Genomic DNA, 22,093 nt, shown 5'->3' on the forward strand with positions numbered 1-22,093 from the left:
TCGATCAATGAAATACTTATGGTTTGATATATAATGAAGTTTTTTAAAACAAATATCGGAAAAATATTTTTGAAGCAAAAATAAGTTTTCTTTGGTGAAGCTTTTTGCATCGAGATATAACAAATGGAAACATTTTAAAGTCATCTAATCCGATGAAGGATTCCATTGTATCATATGTAGTATATATTAGAGTGGGTAAATACTTTTGTATTTCTCTACGTCGTTTAAGAAGTTATTGCTTTTGTGCTATAATTGTTTAAAAGATAGGGAATTCAAGAATAAGTAAATAAATAAATATTAATTTTAAAAGGTAAATTAAAAAAATTAGTTTTGAGTAATTCTCATGCTATTGGTTCCAAAAATTTATACAGTGTCTCTTCTTTCATAAAAAGATGAATTTGCTCGTGCCTCCATCGCACCCATCGTCGCCTCCACTCTTACGCTGGGCTACATTCATGCGTGGTCCTCCACACCATCCACTCGCCAACCTTGTCCCTCCTAATTCCATTTGTCTCTACCTCTACCCCACTTCCCCCGTGCCTCATTGGTCACAAACTTTGCCCCCCTCTCCTCCTCTCCGGTGGCATGCCCCCAACATGATGGCATCATTAGCAAAGAGGGCATTAGGGCTTTCTTTCTCGATCATCATATCTTTAATGGTCGAAGAGATCAAAGAAGAACTATTGGGAACCACCAACAATAGAGTGAGAAACGTAGGGGATATAGTGCGAAGCAAGGGGAGGCACGAAAGTAACACGAGCTAGGTGGAGGTCTTCCGATCGATGAGGGTTGTGGTGGGTGACAAGGGAGGAGAGGAGATGGAGTAAGGGGGGAGGAGGCACCGACGATGTTAAAGGCGAAGGCGGTGATTGACACAATAAAGATAAGGCAAAATCATTTTTTAGGAATGGAGATGCATTTTACGAGAATTTCTTAAAACTATTTTTTTTATAAATTTATACTTTTAAAAAAATTTAATTATTTGATAAGGAGCCAATATAAGAAGAATAACATTAGTATTCTAAAGATTTTTCTTTAGCAAATTTAAAATAGCGAGAAAAAAATATTTATGCATTATGCGAAAAGCTGTTTAAAAAAACATTAATCTACATATGTTATGTTGATTTGAGATCTTACAAAATATCATTAAGTCGGTACAATATCAAGAATACACAGGTATGAACTTGGACATGCCATTTGGGAGCAGTACGTACGTACGTACGCACGTACGGTGTGTAAATACGCAATCCCAATGAACCAATCAAAATATGACTGGCCCTTATTCCTCTTTCTCTAATTGTAATCGTTTATGGAATTATAATATATTAGAGGCATAATTAAATCAGGCCACCACCGTCTCCCCTTCTCTCGGCTCTCTCTCTCTCTCTCTCTCCCTCTCTCCAATTTGGGGGAACGCACATCGAACGCAACCCTTCCTCCCCTCGACGCCGATGGCTTCCGATGGCTTCGCCGACAAGAACGCCGTCTTCAGAAAGCTCAAATCCAAGTCCGACAACAAGGTAACCCGCTACGGATTCTTCCCTGGCCCTTTCTTTTGGCCCGTTCTTGGTTTGCATTGACTTCTTTGCGTTCGTCGACTGGGTCGCTGGGATCTCCGGATAAGCCTCCAGATCTGATCACCTCTGACCCGTGGATCTCTTCTCCGTGGCAGATGTGCTTCGAGTGCAACGCCAGGAACCCGACATGGGCGTCGGTGACGTACGGGATCTTTCTCTGTCTCGATTGTTCCGCCGTTCACCGAAGTCTGGGCGTGCATATCAGCTTCGTGAGGTATCCAGTCATTGCGTTTCGCTTAACTGAGGAAACAGCTCAATTTTTCTTCCTAGGTTATAAATCCGGGATCATGTATTGATATCTGAATCCATGAAGATAGCCCACTTCGATTTTTTCGTTTTTTTTTTTGATGAAAAAATTGTTTTTCATATTCGTCAGTGGCAGAAGTTGTCAGATTACCTGCATGCTGTCCATGCAATGGATCTAATGAATGATTGAGATATGGTTATATGAATTTATTTAAAGAGGCGACTTCACATTGAAATATTTCGTTGAACGAGTTAGGTTCATTTCTTGATATTGACGATGGAAGTTCATTTGTTTATTTGGATCTATTACCAGAACTAAGGATGTGTAGTTTTTGGTTACTATCAAGTTATTATATTTAAAGACTTGTTTATGCACTTCAACCAGTAGCTTCACTGATAAAATTTGATGCGGGGACAACTATTTCTGATCAATTGTATTAGTTCTTTTGGGTTGATAGGTTGGTTGAGGATACTAATTGATTGACAATACATCTCTTCTAAAGGAAAAGGGATAATGGGATATCAAATGAAAGATCCCATATATGAATCTTCTTGTAAAAAATATTGGTCCCTTGACTTATAATTTATGTGGAATATGGATTCTTAAATTTGGCAAAGTTGATCTGAGATGAGCTTTAAGTGTGGCTCTCGAAAATTCAGGCATGGCTACCTTGATCTACAGAATTGAAAGGAACCAGCATTTCTCTCGTTAACAGGTTGGTAAGGCTTAATGAAATATTAAGTTAGCATTATGCAAATAATAACCGGCTGGCCGTTGTGGTAGTAGATAGTATCATTGGGATTTTTATCTTTTGGAAGTTTCAAATATAATCCTTCACTTCTTGCTTTGCTAACGTGAAGTCTGTATCCTAATTATTTTGTTCTTTTTTTGTTGTTTCTACTTTTGCAATATGCAGTTTGAAGGATCGAATGACATGAAAATCTAACTGTAAACTATGAGGATCAAACATTGTACTTATTTTTGGCGTTCTATTTTCTGCCTGAATATGTTTTCTGACATGTAATAATATTGCTCGTATATTATTCTTTGTAGAGACAGCATGCTGTAACAACTTTTGACAGTTTTATTTAGATCCTTCTTGAAGTGATTTCATGAGATGTACTGTTTGGAATTTCATTTGATGATGTCTAGGTCTACAAATTTAGACTCTTGGACTCCTGAGCAGCTCAAGATGATGGTTTTTGGAGGCAACAACCGTGCACAAGTTTTTTTTAAACAGCATGGATGGACGGATGGTGGCAAGATCGAAGCTAAATATACATCTAGAGCAGCAGAATTGTATAGGCAGTTACTAACTAAAGAGGTTGCTAAGAGTGCTGCAGAAGATTCTGGACCTTCATCACCTGTTGCAGCAACTCAGTCCACGCATGCAGTAAATGGACTTCCTGAACTTAAGCTTGCAGATACTTCCAAAGATACTCCAAATAAGACGAATGAGTCTGAAATTACTCGGTCACCTAAAGCTCCAGTCCGTTCTGCAGTTATAAGTTCTGTTAAGAAACCCATTGGTGCGAAGAAATCTGGAAGCAAGACTGGGGGGCTTGGCGTCCGTAAGCTCACGACAAAGGTAAATTGTTTGTGCCACATTATAACAAGTCAATAACCCTTATGAAGCTTCCTTCCTGCTATCTTTTGTTGGGTTTATTTGTCTTTTTTGCTTATATTCTACTGCTTCATAAGTTTTTCAAATCTTTTCTTGAGCCTTTCATCTTTAAAGTTTTGTGGATTTTCAGAAGCTTCTTTGCTAGGTATATGAATCATATGAGTTCTTGGATACAAATTGTTGGGCCGAATGTACTGTCCTGACTGTAACAGTCAATTTGATTGCAGCCAAATGAAAGCCTTTATGAGCAGAAGCCTGAAGAACCAGCACCTGTTGCAGTGTCAGCTAAGTCTAACACAACAAATGGTCAGTTGCTTTCCACTCGATTTGAATATGTGGATGTGGAGAACACACCTTCCACCAAGAGCAGCTCTGATGGCCCACAAGTGATCAGTCACGTTGCACCACCAAAATCTTCAAGCTTTTTTGCGGACTTCGGAATGGATGGTGGATTTGAGAAAAAGTCAAACTCCATTTCATCAAATGTATGAGTAACATTGTTTTAGTACCTTCTTTTCTGTCAACTTGGCCGAATAACATCCTTTTTTCTTTGTCTGGGAAGAAGCTCTGATATTTTAGAAAACATAACTATTTGTCAGATATATTCATATATAAACATTAGTTATATATTGTCCTTGATTAGATTTATAAAATTCTGGATATTAATGCCATTGAGGCATATTACTATTCTAATCTAAAAGTGGATGAAGAAAGAAAGCTTCTTTTGAATTGGCTCTTTTTGGGGGCATATGATATAAGGAGTCCAAAAAAGAGAGATATATTTGGAAGTCACTTAATCTAGAGATAGGCTATCAGTGGAAGTCACTTAATCTAGAGCGACAGAAAACATCATCAGTCCAATTCTCGAATGCAAAATGAACTGAGGGTATATTTGTACTTATTTTATAGTGATATGATTTTTTTTTTTCATGATGACCAGATCCAAGAAAGTAATGAAGCAAGACAGAAATTCTCAAATGCAAAATCCATATCATCAGCTCAATTCTTTGGTGATCAGAACAAAGCTAGTGATGCTCAAATATCCCTAGAGAAATTCACGGTATGTGCTCATGCCTTTATCACAAAAGTTTGTTATATCAAATGTTTGTAAGCCATATTAGCTAGATTATAAAAGTGATTATAAAAATGTGACTGCATGTATGTTCAGTAGTTCTATGTAGTTGGTTTATATCTGCAAACAACCAATGCCTTTCGGGCTCTAAGGTGAGGAGATGAACTCCAACTTTATGTATCTTAGATGGTTATATGGACTTAGGGAACATGGTAATTAGTTGCTCATAATTTTTGGTGTCTTGTTCTCTGTCATGATTATCATTGAAACTTATATTGTCATGATTTATCATTGAAACTTATGTAGCTTAGATGGTTATATGGACTTGGGGAACACGGTAATTAGTTGCTCATAATTTTGGTGTCTTGTTCTGTGTCATGATGATCATTGAAACTTATATTGTCATGATTTGTCATTGAAACTTATGTAGCTTAGATGGCTATATGGACTTGGGAAACACAGTATTTAGTTCCTCATAATTTTTGGTGTCTTATTCTTTGTCATGATTATCCTTGAAACTTTTATTGTCATTGGAGCTTCAGCGATGTAGTGCCTTTTTTGCATCCAAATGTTGATAGTATCACCTATGATTTAGATATCCATAATTCTGTTATTTGGATTTCTTGAACCTAATTGGTGACTTGATGAACTTTGACAACATTATGATTTATGAGCACTCTGATTGACTTAGACTACCCTTTCATGTAGGGGTCAACATCCATATCGAGCGCTGATCTCTTTGGTCATGAAACTGATTCTGGAGTAGAGTTGACTGCTGCAGACCTCATCAACAAAATCTCATTCCAGGTATGTTTTTTTAGGGTGATTTGTAATATAAATGGCTGATCTAGTAGCATCCAACTTGTAAATATTAATACAAGGGGATTCTTGTATAGAGGCCTTTCCACGAGCAACAAAATTGGCTTAATGGGAACTCTTTTAGGCTGATTTATTTCAGCTGTATTTTCCGGGCTTGATATCTTCTGCTAAAATATTAAGAAATTTATTTTTTTTAATTCATAACTTTTTCTACAATTGAGTAATTTGGTGTGTCCTCTTACATTCATCTGACAGATTTTTATGAGGCTGTCTTCTGACCAAATAAAATACTTGGTTTTTTTCAGGCATCACAAGATATATCATCGCTCAAGAACATAGCTGGGGAGACTGGGAAGAAGCTGTCATCGTTAGCTTCTGGTTTCATTAATGACTTCCAGAATAGAATGCTTTAAGTGGACTGCATGGGTTTGCATTCATATACATGCTCAACAGCCAGCTGATCATTAGACAGATGGAAGTTGCTTGTTAGTTGTCAAAAGCTCAAAATTACCCCCCCTCACAATTTTTTTGTCTTCCGAGCTGTAGCAATAAACCTCAGTAGTTACTGTGCACCGGATGCATGTAAAACTGTAAAACACATACCAGATTTCGTTCATTAAAACTATATATATACGTAGAATTCTCTCTGAACACTTGGTCTGTATTTCTGAAATTGAAAGAAAAAAAAAGGGATCCATGAAGAGCTATGCATCTATGTCAATTCATCATTTCAATGTTTGTGCTGCTCTGCTTGGTTAGGGTTGGGCCACATTTTTTAGCGACTGTAAAATGATGTTCTTTGTGCATTTCCGGCTAGATTAGTGTTGGTTAATGTGACTCAGGTGCTGTGTGCTTCCTCGAATTACTAACCATCTTTTCTGGATCTAAATTGCCTAGTGCTGATCGTGTCAGTATTGTTTCATCATTTGAGCTAGATAAAGGAAACAGGAACTTTTGTCGAAAAGGTACTTCTTTCCTTCATTTCCATCATTCGAGATAGATAAACTTACATCAAGTTTAGCCAGCTCCTGTCCTCTCCTCTCCTCTCCTCTCCTTTGGGTTGGGTGTTCTCCCCAAGCGGTGAGAGGGAGAGGCTGTGGAGGGACAGGGGAACGCGGTGGGCTTGACATCTGCTTCCGACTCCTGAAGGAAAACTCTCGCCGCTAGAAGATGTGAGCAGTGGGTCCCACTCTTTGTTGGAAAGACAAAAAATATTCGAGCTTTTGGTGCCACAAAGGTGCTGTTCGTGCACCTTCTCGACCGTGTGATGGAGAGCTCGTTTCGCTGATCTATGCTCCTAAACTGCAAAGAGAAAAGTGGAGACGCCAAAGTAAGCGCTATCGCTCCAATACCGCTGAATCTGCTATTCCGGTCGTCGACAACACAATCTTTAGTTCACGGCTTTCCACGGGAAAGCCTGTTATACATGCCCAAGATTGAAAAAGAACAAAAGAAATCAGGTGAATTCTCAAACAAAAAAAATATATATTTTTTAATTTTTTTTATAGAGTATTTTTATTTTAAAAAATTCTCATAAAGCATCCCTCTCATATCATTTTATCTTTATCTTCACCAAACCTATAGTCAGCTTCACCTTGTATCGTTATCTTCTCATTTTTGATTTCTCACTCGTAGCCCATTTTGTATCATGACCTTTGCAAGAGGGGAGGGAGGAGGAGGCACATAGGTAATGATGGGTTTAACGAGGGCCAACAATGGTCATTGTGCCACCTCCTTCCTTGTGCGAGGGTTATAGGTGAGACGTATGAGGGTGGCGGGATTCGTGGAGACAATGAAGGCCCTCGTACCCCCTTCTTCCTTGCATGGGAGTTGCAGATGAGGTGCACAAGGGTATGCCTAAGGGGGTCCATGGATGCGATGACTCTTATGCCCCCTTCTTCCTCGCATGAGGGTTGCAGACAAGACGTGCATGAGTAGGGTTGATAGGGTCCTATGAGGTAGCGATAGCCCTTATGCCCTATCCTTCCTTACGTGAGGGCTATAAGCAATGGGTTCAATGAGGCAAAGGGGAGGTAATGTAAGGAGGTGGTGGTGTAAGTCTATAAAGGTGGCGGCGGCCCTCGCTCCCCCTCCTTCCTTACGTAAGGGTCTCGAACAAGGATGGTAAGGGTGGTGCGGGACGATGTAAGGTGGATGTGATGATAGATCCGACAAAATCAAAGGTAAAATGATCATTTATAAAAAAAATACTTCGTGAAAAATATTGAAAAGTAGAGGTTTTTTTATAAGAAAATCGCTCAAAAATTTTAGACTTTATTTGATAGTTTTTGACGATGACGAGAAAAGAGGCTTCAAGACATTCTCTCTGTACATTTTTTAAAGTGCTTTTTGTCTTTTAATATCAGGTAAATTTCATTAAAAAAATCATGTTTTCTCTTTTTTGTTTTTTTCAACAGAAGATTTTCTTTTCGATTTATTTTCATATGAAATTACCTTTACCTCCCTATCGATTGCCATCTCTATCCTACATGACCACATTTGCCCAGGCCTTATTAACCATCACCTCTAGCCCATCATAAAGTCTGATTACCTTCCCTTGCATGTCGCTCAGACTAAAAAAGCATGCCCCAACTCATTTTTACTCATTTCTTGTATCTTAGTATTGTTTAATCAAGGGAGTAGACATGCTTCTTAAACGTGGAAGCCACTTAGCGGAGGAAGGGAAAGCCCCACCATGGTCGATTATTTTCCCTTTATCTTTTTTTCTAGTTTGTCAAGATCAATTATAAGATGAAGATAGAGCTTTAGTGATGGCGATGAGGGAAGCGACGATCGATGGGACAAGATTAAAAGATAATATAATCTTTTAAAAAATAAAAATTGTCATGTGAAAAAAGTAGAAAAGAAAAATTGTAAGACTTTTGTTTAGAGAAATTGCCCAATCCAATAACTCATCGGCCCAAGATTTCTCTCCCCCCTCGTTCTCTCTCTAATAGGATACAAATTTCACGTTTCATCGGAATCCCCACACGTGCATAGTTCCAAACATCTTACCTTTCGTACTAACCGCTGTTGTACTCCTCGCGCCGAAAATTATTTCCTGGGGTCGGGAGCCGCCACCCTACCTAGGGCGGTAGGCCCGCGCCGCAGGAGCGGTCGCCCCCATCCCAACGACGATGACTGGCGTGAGCTTCTCACGAGAACCCGGCGCTGCTGCCTCGGTCATGCGTCGCCGGCGGCACGGAGCACGTAGGAGTAGCGTTGTGTTTGGGACCTCTGTTTCTTCTGCATTTGTTTTTTTGACCTCTGCAGCCTCGTCGTCTCGGTCAGCGACGCCCCTTCCAGGGTTGAAATGGCCTCTTCGTCATGTCCATCGATCCTAATGAGGCGGGCACCGATGTCAGTTGTTTCCTTTGGTTCGCCCGGCGATTTAGTCCCACGCTATTTCTTGCTTGGGACGCAAGTTTCGTTGACCACTGACCGTTGACCCAGCCGTTCGTATGTCATCGTCGCGATCATCGTCATCGTTGTTGCCGAAGAAATTGCTCCACATAGGAGAGTTAGCGGCGAAGAAGAGCGAGCGTCGTGTATGACATGGAAACATTCATAGTCTCACGGCTATATCTATGCGAAAAATTAGAAGAAAGGCTTATCGATCTTAAAGAAAAGAATTGTTTGAAGTAATCCCCAGCATCAGCATGTTTGATCATCTCCAGCTTCAGCCTTGTCTCTTGTGCATGCGTGCTTGCAAAGCTTCCTTATTCTATAGAACATGTCAGATAGGTCCTTCTTATGGCATTGATACCAACCCAACCAGTCACAGTACCCCCCAACAAAGAAAAGACAAAGATCCTCAGCATAAAATTGTGGACATTTTATCTTAAAAAAATCTTTATTATTAGATTTTATCCAAATGGTGTCTCCAAATTGATTTTAGATATTTCTTTTTCATCATTTTGATAAAAATATTTCTTCTTCGTCCTCTTCAGTCGTCCTCGATCATCGGAGGCGACGGACGACGTTGCTCGAGGTGGAGGGTCATATTTTTATCGAATTGATGATAAAATAATATTTTTTTTATAAAAAACTAATTAAGAGAACAAATTCTTTTTAGATGAAATATCTTAGAACATTCATAAGCATTATTCTTCCGTATATTAAGCATGAAGGTCCAGAATTCTTCGTGATCAAATTGTACTCACAGAACATGCATCAGGACCAAGCAAAGAGCCACCACATCTCACCGAAAAGAACGGCTCTCCAAACCCTACGGCCATCGGGACTTCCCCAACCCACTTTGGCCACACCATTTCCATCACCTTCCTCGAGAAGAAGTCACAAGATAATGCCAAAAGAAGACGCAGATCTTTCTACGTGTCCAACAACCCAACCGGCAAACCTGCCGCTGCAGCTCTCCGTTCTCGTGCGCCATGACATCATTTTCCCATTGGGGTGTGTGTTTGTAGTCAATCTTGTCACCTAAACCACAGTCTGTTCCTTAACCTTGGGATGAGGTTACCCGATGAAGTGGACAGGAACCCACACTCACGCTAGAAAATTCCTGGATGCTGCCATCTACCACAGGAGAATGAGATTCTCCAGAAACAGTCATGGAAAATTCTACCAACTGGATTATCATCGTTAATATGGATCATTCGCAGGTACATCATGCGTTCGTCGAACTAATACACCAATTTATGTTCTATCTCGAGCTTATCTTCTCGTTCTGATAGGATCACGTCTGGAAGTGGCAGTCAGTGGATGATGGAATGATGACATAGCCACATTGTCCTTTTGTGAGTGGAGATTAAGTTGGGCTTAGATACTCCCGCAACACAACTCGGAAATCCACAGATATATTGTTAATGTCCGCATCGGCTTCGTTTTCATTACATATTCTATTGCGCAAACCGAAGAGGAATTGGCCGGAAGCGACCAATCGATCTCTACAGATGAGGCTTGGTTCATAGTATCCATGGGGTGAGGTGGCTAGCAAACAGAGCAAGCAAAACATTGGGCAGCGTTACAGGGGCGGTGCTCGATGATTACTGTAATCCTGTGGTGGTGCGGTAAGTATCCGCCACCTACTTAGTTATATCAAAATAATTTGGGTCTAAAGCGAGGAAAGATGATTAAAGAGAGATGCATTAGCACTAAACAAATGCCATGTGATGTAATGGGTGCGTGAGAGAAGAAAACAGTGTCGCATGTGATTAAGACGCAATCGAGGGTGCGGATAAGCACGCCCAAACTCTCTCTCTCTCTCTCTCTCAAAGTCTACATAGATCGTCTCGCCCTCTCTCCTCTTGTTTCCTGCTCCCGTGCAAACCTCTTTAGAGCCGGACTGCCTGAAGAAACAGTTGGTGATCGAGCAGGAATCCTACCTCAGAGAGGAGTCATGGTGAACTAAAGATCCTTCCTTTCTTCTAAATTGAGCTTCTTTCTGTTACTACTAATGCTGGTTGGATTGGATCAAGTATGAGATTCATTTTTATCTGATTTCCTGATGTGGTGATTGCTGGTGGTGTGGATTACGGACTGGTATTGGAACAGGGCGGTGGAGTGCCGGAGGAGAACTGTCGCTGGCCGCCGTGGCTGCGGCCGCTTTTGTCGACGAGGTTCTTCGTTCAATGCGCGGTCCACGCCGACTCGCACAAGAGCGAGTGCAACATGTACTGCCTCGACTGCACCAACGGCGCCCTCTGCTCCCTCTGCCTCGCCGACCATCACCGCGACCATCGCACCATCCAGGTCCGTCTCTTCTCTATGCTCTGCTGCTTGGTATCGTCCTGTCGCAATCCCCTGCGGTGTTCCTTCTCCCGCCATCAGAATGGCGGCTAATTGAAGGATTGGATTCTGGATGGGGGTTACTCTGTTCCTTCATGCCAATATATGGCACCTGTTCGAAGTGGTTCCCTGCTTCTTCCGTCCAAAATGCTATCTTTTCTCAATCAATCGCTGCTGCTGATGGTGGTTTGGTGGTGCAGATACGGCGGTCGTCCTACCACGACGTGATCCGAGTGTCGGAGGTCCAGAAGATGCTGGACATAACCGGCGTGCAGACGTACATCATCAACAGCGCTCGCGTGGTATTCCTGAACGAGCGCCCTCAGCCGCGGCCCGGCAAGGGAGTCACAAACAACTGCGAGGTCTGCGAGCGTAGCCTCCTCGACTCCTTTCGCTTCTGCTCCCTCGGCTGCAAGGTCTCCTCCTCAAGCACACCCCATCTATTCATCCGACTCGATCATGGACTGTTGTAAACAATTGTTTGTCGGAATGCTTCCTTCAGATAGCCGGCACCGCCAACGATGGCAGCAACAAGAAATCGGGCGAGAAGAAAGCAATGGCCACAGCGGCATCGTCGGATTCGGACGAGTCGTGCACTAGCCGCGGGAGCGAGAATAGCAACATGACCAACAGTTTCGCCCCCTCCACTCCGCAGTATCACCGGAGCGCCAAGAGGAGGAAGGGCATTCCCCACAGGGCCCCCTTTGGTAGCCTCATCTTGGAGCTTTAGGCCAGGCATCTCTTCTATTACTACCCCAGTCATTACTAATCTATTCTCCTTATATCTTGGAATCACCTCAGTCATCATGCATGATACGTACGCTTCTATACAAATACATCCATACATATAAAGACCAGCATATGGAGAATGAAGGTTAAACTAGATATGCATCTACAGGTACAGTGGTGAAGTTATTGTAGGTTGTGATGGTTAGAGAAAGAGAGAGAGAGAGAGAGAGAGAGAGAGAGAGAGAGAGAGGGTTCTGTGATGATATATAGGTCGGTTTGGTAATTGTAAAAAGGAAATGCTACTGATAAGTGTTGTCTATAAAAGATAGCAGTGTGCAAGTAATAAAATGCTTCTGTTCTGCTTGCTTGGTGTTTGCAGCACTTGCAGTAGTAGCATTAACTTCTCTCGTCACCGAGCTACTTGTTTGGTTGCTCCATAATTAGCATTGCTGCTTAAATGAGAACTCTGTAATAGTACAAAGCTGCTCATTTATTACCAGCAGCAAAAAGAGTACCATGAAAGTTCCTGTCACACTCAAAAATTGTCTTCTCTGTGTCCTCTGCTTGAGCTTACAGACATAATTCTCCCAAGATTGTGGGGAATTGCTAGCTACAGCTTCAAGTACAGAGCAGTCTTGGTTCCAAGCAATGAAGCCTTGACACAAGAAGATGGAGTTGGAGGACACAAAGTCTTCATCGCACAGTGAGGTGAGTGTGCACCTGCCCTAGGTTTTGGGATTATGTTTCGCTTGTTGTTGGCCAAAGGCATTGGCCAATTACCATGACTGACTTGGGGTCCATAAGCTCAGGGATATCCAAGAACTCCAACATGAGAATCCCCGTCGTACTACCTAACTTTGACTCGAAAGACGTTTGTCTCCCAACGTCCACTATTTCTTAGTGGTAGGAAGACCTAGCAACTGTCCATGGGACTTCCAGTTAACGAAGCTGCAGAGAAGCGTCTTGTGCATATATAGTTAATAGCTTTATACATATATATATATGGTCATGGCGATCTCTATATACTTGTCATTTTATCTAGATTATGAAGTAGTCGAAGCATATAACAGATGCAAGAAACTGCCATCACACTCACCTGTAAAAGACGTCTAATCCTTGCCTCCAAGAAACTGGCATCAGGTCCGAACTCGAAGGATGAGCCAATGCAATGTACGTCGCCACCTTTAATTGCTGGCTTGACAAATGGTGGTCACTCACTGCGTCAAAAAGGTCATGGGGGGAGTGGAGTCATCACTGCTGCTTTGTGCGCCAGAGAAGACGGCGTCTTGTTTCATCCCATTGGATTTCGCATACGACGGACACAGCAGTAATCCTGTCGATAACCAATCACTCGATAAAAATCTACAGTAGCCAGAGACGACATCTTGATGACAAGTACCGATCCTCACAGGCACGATGGGGTGAGCTATCACTGAACTGCTTAAGACCAGAAGTGAGAACTAATCAAGCAACATTGAAGTGTGAAGATCACATCCTAAAGTCCTTTTTCTTCTTGAGGAAGAAGGCGTTTCTTTGACGGCTTGTAGTGTGCCATCACACTGTCCTCTTCCCTTGTATGCCAAGAATAGATGTGATCGTGTAGGGAGTAGAGAAAACTTTCGATCTGCTCTTACTTGCTCGAGGCTTCTATAAATCTGAAAAATGTCATTCGATGATTCGGCTTGATGGAACAGAAGGAGAGGGATTTTATCTGATGGAATGCCACATACAAGCACAGTAGCCACCAACCCCTCGATGGCAAGTGTTCTTATCGTCCACATCTCCTCCATCGTCAGCCGACCATTGGAATTGGGTGATAAAAGAGTGAAGAAGTCCAAAAGGAGCCTACAACAGCGAATCAGCCCTCTCTTCCCCAACCTTGCTTTCCGGTCCATCGAATTTGATTCCTTCACTATTCCTCCAACCAAAGGAGAGTTCTTCCCACTCCCTCTCTCTCTCTCTCTCTCTCTCTCTCTCTCTCTTCGCCTAGATACTCTCTGCTCTGTGAGTTGATCATGGCCGCCATTGATAACCAACCGACTTGGGTTCCGTATGTGCCAACGAGAGATTGCTCTATGGGCTTCTGTAGCGTCTACTGCCCTCAGTGGTGCTACACCATCTTCCCTCCCCCTCCCACGTTAGAGTTCTCCGATGGTAGCTCCGGCGTGACGTTCTCCCCTTTCGTGATCGCCATCATCACCGTTCTCGCTACCGCCTTGCTTCTCATCTGCTACTACACCATCGTCTCTAAGCACTGCGGCGCCTTCAACTCGCTGCAAAGGCGATTCCAACCCAGGGGCAACGACAACGTTGAGCTCGACGATGATGCTGCCGGCCTATCTCAGGCCCAGGAAGCTTCGAATGCTTCCCCGTTGAACGGGCTTGATGAGGCATTGATCAGCAAGATCGCAGTCCACAAGTACCGGAAAGGCGAGGGATCGGTGCAAGGCACCGATTGCTCCGTTTGCCTCAGCGAATTCCGGGAGGATGACAGCCTGCGGTTGCTCCCCAAGTGCAGCCACGCGTTTCATGTGCAGTGCATCGATACATGGTTGAGATCACACTCCAATTGCCCTCTCTGCCGAGCCAGTATCGTCTCTATGAATCCAACGATGCCAGCCACTCGGGAACCAGTGAACGATCATCATCAGGTGGAAGAAATGGTCATGGTTGTAGCAGAGACAGTCGCTGGTGCGGAAGAGGAGATGGAGCGCGGTTGTAGTGGTGATGCAGCGAAGCATCCTTCCAGAATTTACTGTGATTCGGGAGGGATGGAGGAGAGACACACTGTGGTTGAGATCAGAGATGATGATGATGATGATATCCAATCAATTAGGCGATCATTCTCGATTGATGCTTCGCATCATGGACGGCTTTCGATCGCGGGCGTCCAGAGGATGAGCACGGGGGACGAACAGTTAGCTGCAACCGGTGCCAGTTCGTCGAGTCCAGCTGCAGGGAATCACAGCAAGGGCATCAGTGGCAGATGGAAAGGAAGGCAATGAGCTCCCAACGCAAGATTCTGCTTCCGAGTAGGACACCTGGAATTGTCGAAGCAGAAGAAGCGGATCATCCAGCATCCTAAACCATGTCCAATTGAGAATACAAAGAAAGAAAGATCGAGGCTTTTTGGAGCAGCAGCTCTTATTGCATTGTAAACATGTATATGGCTTGAATGGCCTCTCTTGTTCCGCAACATCAACAGAGTCCACGCCTGTTCCTCTGTTTTCGTTGACCGAGTTGTATGTTTTCTCGTTCTCGTGCTTCACACAAGGTGATTGAGATGGTGAAACTCCAGTTCCAAAACCTCGAAAGCTTGACAACAGAAGCATTTGGCTTTGTGGGCAAACAACAAGATTGCCTGAAAGCAGAAGCATCAATTCTGGCCTCGGTGCCTCCGATTCATCATCAGGACAAACTCCACTCAGATGTACTCTCCAGCAGGGGAAGGACGAAAGTGCCTGGTTTTGGCATGTGAACCTCTCCAGCGTCCATTGGTCTCTGATTCCAGCTGAAGTATGGAAGCTTAGTCTAAAAGTAGATGTGATATAACGAATGTAAAAGTCCACCGCCCACGTCATGACATTGTTCTAATAGTGAAACCACACCCATCGGAGATGCTGACCGAAACCGGACCGGTGATGGAGGGTCTCAATCTCTTCGGAGGTGGCGTTCCCAGTTATGATAGCATGAGTTTAAACGACTCGTCAAGATAGAAAATTCCGTTATGATCCAATTAATTTATATAAGATATATTAAAGATTTAATTAAATTTATCGATCAATAAAAAATATATCTAATTATATTAAAAAATTAATAAATAATTTGATGGGAGAAACTTTCCTAATTATTTTTTCTCAGAACATTTAATCTTGCTCCTAGGGATTTAATCATTATAATAGAGATCGTTATGTAATCTTTGTGGGGAGAGAAGATAGTGTTTATAGAGTTTCATATACCAAAAAGATCGAAAGAATATGTTCCTATTGAAAATATTCATATGTATAAAATAAAGTAAAAGAAGATGAAAGATTAATTTAATTTGTTAAGGATACAAAAATTGTGTTATATATATATATTAAAAATATATAAATATTTTTTTTAAAAATATTTTTAAAACTCATATGCTAGTCTAAGACTTATCGTAAATATATATATATATATATATATATATATATATATATATATATATATATTCATTGTGCATTTTAAAATATACATAGATATCAAATTTTTTCTTTATACTCATATAATTTAGAAAAGATTAAATTTTACATATATTTTAAAATCATGCCTTGTAAGCATAAAATGATTGAATATTTTTCAGAATAAGATACAAGCATTTCAAATAACATAAAATTCTTATGATACCTTTTAAATTAAGATAAATTTAAATATATTTTTATAATAAAAGCATATGCATAATTTGTTGAATCTCGGATTTTGATGATGAAACTAATTGATTGTGTTTAGATGTTTAACTATATTTTGAGTGATGCAGGTCTACTCGATCAAGATTAGACAGTTGACGTAGGAGAAATTGACGTTGTGCCGAAGGAGATCACATCAAGATATTGGGCGGTAGAAGGCTTCGGATGTTGGGCATCGGGCCAAGGAGAGCGGAATTGCGCCAAGGATATCGGGGTTGCAGAGGTCAACCGCCGATTGGGCAATAAGCCGCAAGAGAGGACGATGCACTAAAGAATCGGACGAAGCGCCAACCAATGACGTGTCGGGCAACAGAATGTCAATTCGCGTTGTAATAATTGTCTATATCGGAGTAGAGTTTTGGCTTGTATGTGTAGGATTAACTACGATAACGACAAAGACATAAAGCAAAACAAAGTGTCAGAGTCAAGCGCGAAGGATTCGTTGCGAGTTCGAAGGAGTCAAGCGCGAAGGATTCGTTGCGAGTTCGAGAGTTCGACGGAAGTCCGAAGGTTCGTCGGGAATGCTGCCGGAACTAGCCGAGAATGAGTAGAGAGCTTGCCGAAGGGTTTTTCGGAAGCTCGCTGGAAGGTTCGTTGGAAGTTCGCGGAGCTCACCGAGAAAGATCGGAGATTGCCGAAGAAGCTCGTTGGAACTCGCCAAGATCAAATCGTGAAGTCTAGGAGCTTGTCGGGAGTCCGCAGAATGGTTTCCGAGAGTTTATCTGAAGACCGCCGGAAGTTCGTCGAAAGCTCGTCGGAAGAAGTCTTGACTTGCGGACTTTGTAATAGCTTAGGAAATGTCTTTAAATTCATATTTAGCACGTTAATTAAGGTTAGGATTAGGTGTTAATCCTATAACCCAAGTAGGGGTCAATTGGGCCAAGTTTGGAGCCCAACCAGTGAGCTGAAATAGTGTAGGCGGTGGCACCGCCCAGAACCCGAGAACCAAGCGGTGGCACCGCCCAGCACTCGAGAGGTCCGGCGGTGGCACCGCCAGTACACTGTCAGTGTCAGACACCGATAGGCGATGGCACCGTCAGCATCGAAAACCCAAGAGAATTCAAAATTTGGAGCCTAAATTTGAATTCTTTTGGGGCCTATAAATACCCTTCAATTCTCAGCTGAGATTATAACCTTTGGGAAGTTAGAAATTGAGAAAAGCTTTAGCAAAAGTCTTGTTTTCAATAGCTTAAGTGTTCACCTCTCTCTTTCTCTTTGAAAAATTTGTAAGAGTGTGAACCACTTGTAAAAAGGTTGTAAGAGGGGTATTTGTCCTTCCCCTTCAAAGTGATTTGCTAGTGGAAGTTGGGAGCCTTATTGTAGAAGGCTTCGCAAGTGGATATAGGTCATTTTGACCGAACCACTTTAAATTGATGTGTTCATTGAATGTGTGAGTATTTACTTTTCTGAAACTGTTGTTTACATTGAAGCAAGTTTTCGATTTTCATCTTCTCACTTTACTCGAGCTATTTTCTCCAGGGTCATCGACGAATTGAAATCTTTACGCATTGACGAACTCGTTTTCAAATTTACAAGTTTTAATCCGTTACACTAATTTACCCCCTGTCTTAGTGCCGCTCCGATCCTAACATAATTAATATCACATATCAAAGCATAAAACATTATAGACATAAGCATAGCTAAGGGTTCATAAACATAAATAAAACTAAATTATACATGTATAAACATAAATTATAGTAGTACAATGGTTAAAATTATGTTATATTCTTGTGACAAGACTCAGAATCATGTTTAACTAATAATCATATACCATTTGAAACTAATAATATTCACATAATTTTCAATCCTTTTCATGTATAATGTTGAACAAATATGTTCATGTGAATTAGATAACATAAATTAATAAATACTTATTGTTAGGATCGAGAGCACTAAGAGGGGGGGAGGGGTGTGAATTAGTGCAGCGGAAATCTTTCAGCAATTAAAAACGAAAGCTGCGTTCGTTTGATAAAAACTATTTTGATGCAAAAGCCGATTCTAAGATTACTTATGATTAAGTGCAGTTTATGTCTAAACACAGTTTACGTCTAAGCGCAGTTTACGCAGTTTGCGTCTAAATGCAGTTTGCGTCTAAATGCAGATTGCGTCTAAGCGCAGTTTGCGTCTAAGATCATATTGCGTCTACGCGCAGTGCAGTTTGCGTCTAAACGCAGTTTTACATCTAAACACAGTTTTATGTCTAAACGTAGTTTTACGTCTAAACGTAGTTTGCGTCTAAACACAGTTTTACGTCTAAACGTAGTTTTACGTCTAAACGCAGTTTTACGTCTAAACGTAGTTTTACGTTTAAAAGTAGTTTACGTCTAAAACACAGTTTTACAGGGATCTGAACTTAGAAACTTTGTTCGTAAAAGCGCAGAAGACAGTTTTGCAGAATCAAAACGTAAACGTAAACTGTAATGTATGAAAACACCGATTTACGTCTGAATGCAGATTCGGAAAGATCAACACTTAGAAACTTGTTCGTAAAGGCGCAGAGAGCAATAGCTATGTAGGAGGTTTGCAGTAATGATAAAGTGCTCAAAATAAATGCAAACAAGAGATTTAGAGTGGTTCGGTCAGTCTTGACCTACTCCACTTTTGGCTTCCTCCACCGACGAGGTCACCGACGTCAACTAGAGGCCTTCCTTCAATAGGCGAAGGCCAACTGCCCTTTTACAGATTCACTCCTTTTGATGGACTCAGGAGACAACCCTTACAGGACCTTTCTCTCCTCTCTTTACAACTCAAGACTTGAAGAACAGAAAGAGGAGAACTTTAGGACTTTTCGCAAATTTGAGCTCTTAGAATCACAGAAAAGATCAAGAATTCGGTGTAGGTCTGTGTCTTTTCAGTGCTGAATGGGTGGGGTATTTATAGGCCCCAACCCAATTCAAATTTGGAGCTCAAAACGATCAAATCCCGGAATTCCGGGATCAGGCGGTTGTACCTCCTGACTGGAGAGGTTGCACCGCCTGGCAGAGCTCGAAGACTGAGCCCAGGTGGTGCCACCTCTTGACTGAGGCGGTTGCACCTCTCTGCCAGAGCTCGAAGACCGAGCTCAGGCGGTGCCACCTCTCTGTCAGGGAGGTTGCACCGCACAGTCTAGCTCGAAGACTGAGCTCAGGCGGTGCCACCTCCTGGCTGGGGAGGTTGCACCGCCCAGTCTCGCTGGGAGGCTTAGCCCAGGCGGTGCCACCTCCTGGCCTAGGCGGTTGCACCTCCTAGTGCAATCAGGGTCCGAATGGTTAGCTCCATTCGGCCCAATTTCAGTCTTTCAGGGGCCCAATTGCCCCAAGATTAAGCTAATGGGATCACCTCCCATTTTCCAACTTAATCAATGTGCTAACTACGATTAGATCTAAGACAATTTCTGCAGCTTTGCTTCGGTGCGTCAATCGCTTCTTCCGGCGAGTTTCCGGCGAACTTCCGTCGATCATCCGATGAACCCTCGGTGATGCTCCTGCGGACTTCCGGCAAACTCCTGGACTTTGCGACGATCCACTTGGCGAGTTCCGACAAGCTTCGCTTGGCAAGCTTCTGGACTTCTCGGATCTGTTCTCGCAGAACCTCCGACGACCGTCCGAACTTCCGTCGAACTCTCGAACTCCCAACGTGATCATGAACTTGACTCTAGCGCAACTCCTGCTGCTTGTCTAACTTTCATCGTAGTTAATCCTGCACACTCAAAACAAAACTTCGATCGAGACAATTAATCCTAAGCGATTAACCAAGTTGTCCGGCATGTCATTGGTCCCTCGACGCTTCGTCCGATTCTTCGGCGCATCGTCCTTTCCTGCGGCCTATTGCCCAATCGGCCAGTTGGCTCCGCAACTCCGATATCCTTGGCACAAATACCCGCTCTTCTTGGCCCGATGCCCGAGTCCATGGCCCGAAGCCTTCTGTCGATACGTCGACCGATCCACCGGCCCGACGTCCAATCTTCTGACATGTTCCTCCGGCACAACATGATTTTCCTGCTTTAATTGTCTCATCCTGATCGAGGCATCCTGCGTCACTCAAAACGCAGATTAAATCATAAACATATATCAAGTAGTTTCATCATCAAAATACGAGATTCAACACTTATAACATAACAAATACATAACTATTAAAATCATATGATTTTCCAAATCATCAACATATAAATATTTTTTGCATTCTTTTTAAATATATAGTAAAATGACTTGTCATTCATGTACATCATATGCACATACAAATTTCAAACACATGTATTAATACTTTGATAAACAAACTAGACGAAGCCATCAGGTATTTACTATAATCGATACAAATATATTCTAATCTTACAATTTTCTTTTCTTGCTTTTCAATATAGTAGTTTTCCTCCTTTTATTTCCTTCACAACATAAATACCCAATTAACTAGCCATATGAGGATTCAACAATCTATAATTCAAAACATAAATCTAATTAATAAAAATTAAAATCATACATAATATAATTTTCATGAAATTGATCTCGATTCATTTGATACCAAATCAAGTCCTCAATATATTTTTTATAATTTTTCTTTAATTTTCTTCTCTTTCTTCTTTCTCCTCTGCACGCCGAAACCATTTCCCTCTGATCTGTTTCTTCTTCTTCTTCTCTTTCTTCTCCTCCGTTCTCACAGCCGAAGCCTTCTCCCTTTCTTCTTTTCTTCTTCTTTTCCTTCCCTCCTCTCCTCTCTGTTTCACCAGAAACCCCTCTCTCGTACGAGGAAGAGGCTGCTAAAAGAGGTGGGTGAAAACCCTTGCACTTGTGCAATTTAGGTCCTGTCAATCATGTATTTACATCCAGATTACATTGTTGTTAGAAGTGGTCAGCTTGCGACTTCGACTTATCAACGGCACGAAAGTAAAAGTCATAGATCGTAAGCAACGTTTGATGGTCCCTCCTTCGCGCCTGCCATTTCCTTCGATTCAGCGAACGAAGTCGCAGTACACACATTGATTTCGTTATATCACTCGTCATGCATCGGTGTCAATGGGTTTGACTAAGTTATTCGATCTGCAAATAGCTTATGAATCTCCGATGTATTGTCTAAATGCATATCCTTAAGTTCAACGATGTTTTCGGCTCATGCATTTGAATTCAAGAAAATAGTTGACTTCTTCAGACTGTACAGCTAAACTTGTGACAATTTCCGCTCTGCTTATTCTTGGAAAAATCTAAGCGTTTATTAGGTCTTCAGCACAGGATTCAAAACAACGATTGGTGAGGCAGGAGGTGCCATTAGTTTGGTTCAGTGGTTCACAGCACGAGAGGAGGATCATCTATAGAATGACAAGTCACGCAACTGGTCGAATTTTAATATTGCGAGCTTATGATGAACAGGCATGCGGTTGCCACCTGCGAATGGCAACTGACGTTGCAGATCGACTTGTTGTTTGCCATCTACTCAGCGACGAATCCGAACTCAGAGATGACGAAGCAGTGACAACTCTTTTCCTTCTGCAATGTGATGAAGCAGACATAAACGGAGTATCACGAAAGCCTCTGTTGCCATGTCTTGCACTTCCTTCTCTCTTGACATTGCTTGGCGGTCCAAAATTTTCCATTAGGCAGCACTAAAGCAACCATATATCATTTTAATTCCATTACAAACAGCAGCAACTCAAGCTTACATGGTGCAAAAAATTACACTGCCGTGTGCTCTACTTCTCCCTGAAGAATAAGGTACAGACGTTACTGGATTTGGATCAACTGAGTTGCCATCTCAACAAGCAATGGCCAATACAATGAGAATGACAGTGGGTCACAGGGACAAGTATGGGCCCAAAACTATAGGTTCGGTGCACGCATTGCCAACGCTTCGCGAGAGGCAAAGAGTGCAGTCATCAAC

General features: G+C 42.1%; 3 protein-coding genes across 3 annotated transcripts; all 3 read left to right on the forward strand.

Moving 5' to 3' along the window:
• The first annotated feature begins 1,346 nt into the window (after positions 1–1,346).
• On the forward strand, positions 1,347–6,073 carry LOC103975228 (probable ADP-ribosylation factor GTPase-activating protein AGD8). Its single transcript, XM_009390135.3, has 7 exons — positions 1,347–1,520; positions 1,673–1,791; positions 2,977–3,412; positions 3,676–3,933; positions 4,389–4,508; positions 5,229–5,327; positions 5,645–6,073. Exons 1-7 carry the CDS (start codon positions 1,452–1,454, stop codon positions 5,750–5,752), a joined length of 1,209 nt encoding a protein of 402 aa, XP_009388410.2. The 5' UTR covers positions 1,347–1,451; the 3' UTR covers positions 5,753–6,073.
• Positions 6,074–10,540: 4,467 nt separating this feature from the next.
• On the forward strand, positions 10,541–12,181 carry LOC135630663 (protein RGF1 INDUCIBLE TRANSCRIPTION FACTOR 1-like). Its single transcript, XM_065137770.1, has 4 exons — positions 10,541–10,701; positions 10,854–11,051; positions 11,288–11,503; positions 11,590–12,181. The coding sequence occupies exons 1-4, from the start codon at positions 10,699–10,701 to the stop codon at positions 11,815–11,817; spliced, it is 645 nt and encodes a 214-aa protein (XP_064993842.1). The 5' UTR covers positions 10,541–10,698; the 3' UTR covers positions 11,818–12,181.
• Positions 12,182–13,604: 1,423 nt separating this feature from the next.
• On the forward strand, positions 13,605–15,045 carry LOC135630662 (E3 ubiquitin-protein ligase Os04g0590900-like). The gene has a single exon (XM_065137769.1). The coding sequence runs from the start codon at positions 13,832–13,834 to the stop codon at positions 14,819–14,821; it is 990 nt and encodes a 329-aa protein (XP_064993841.1). The 5' UTR covers positions 13,605–13,831; the 3' UTR covers positions 14,822–15,045.
• The last annotated feature ends 7,048 nt before the right edge of the window (positions 15,046–22,093 follow it).

Source organism: Musa acuminata, chromosome BXJ3-2, assembly GCF_036884655.1.
Source record: "Musa acuminata AAA Group cultivar baxijiao chromosome BXJ3-2, Cavendish_Baxijiao_AAA, whole genome shotgun sequence".
Lineage (NCBI taxonomy): Eukaryota > Viridiplantae > Streptophyta > Magnoliopsida > Zingiberales > Musaceae > Musa > Musa acuminata.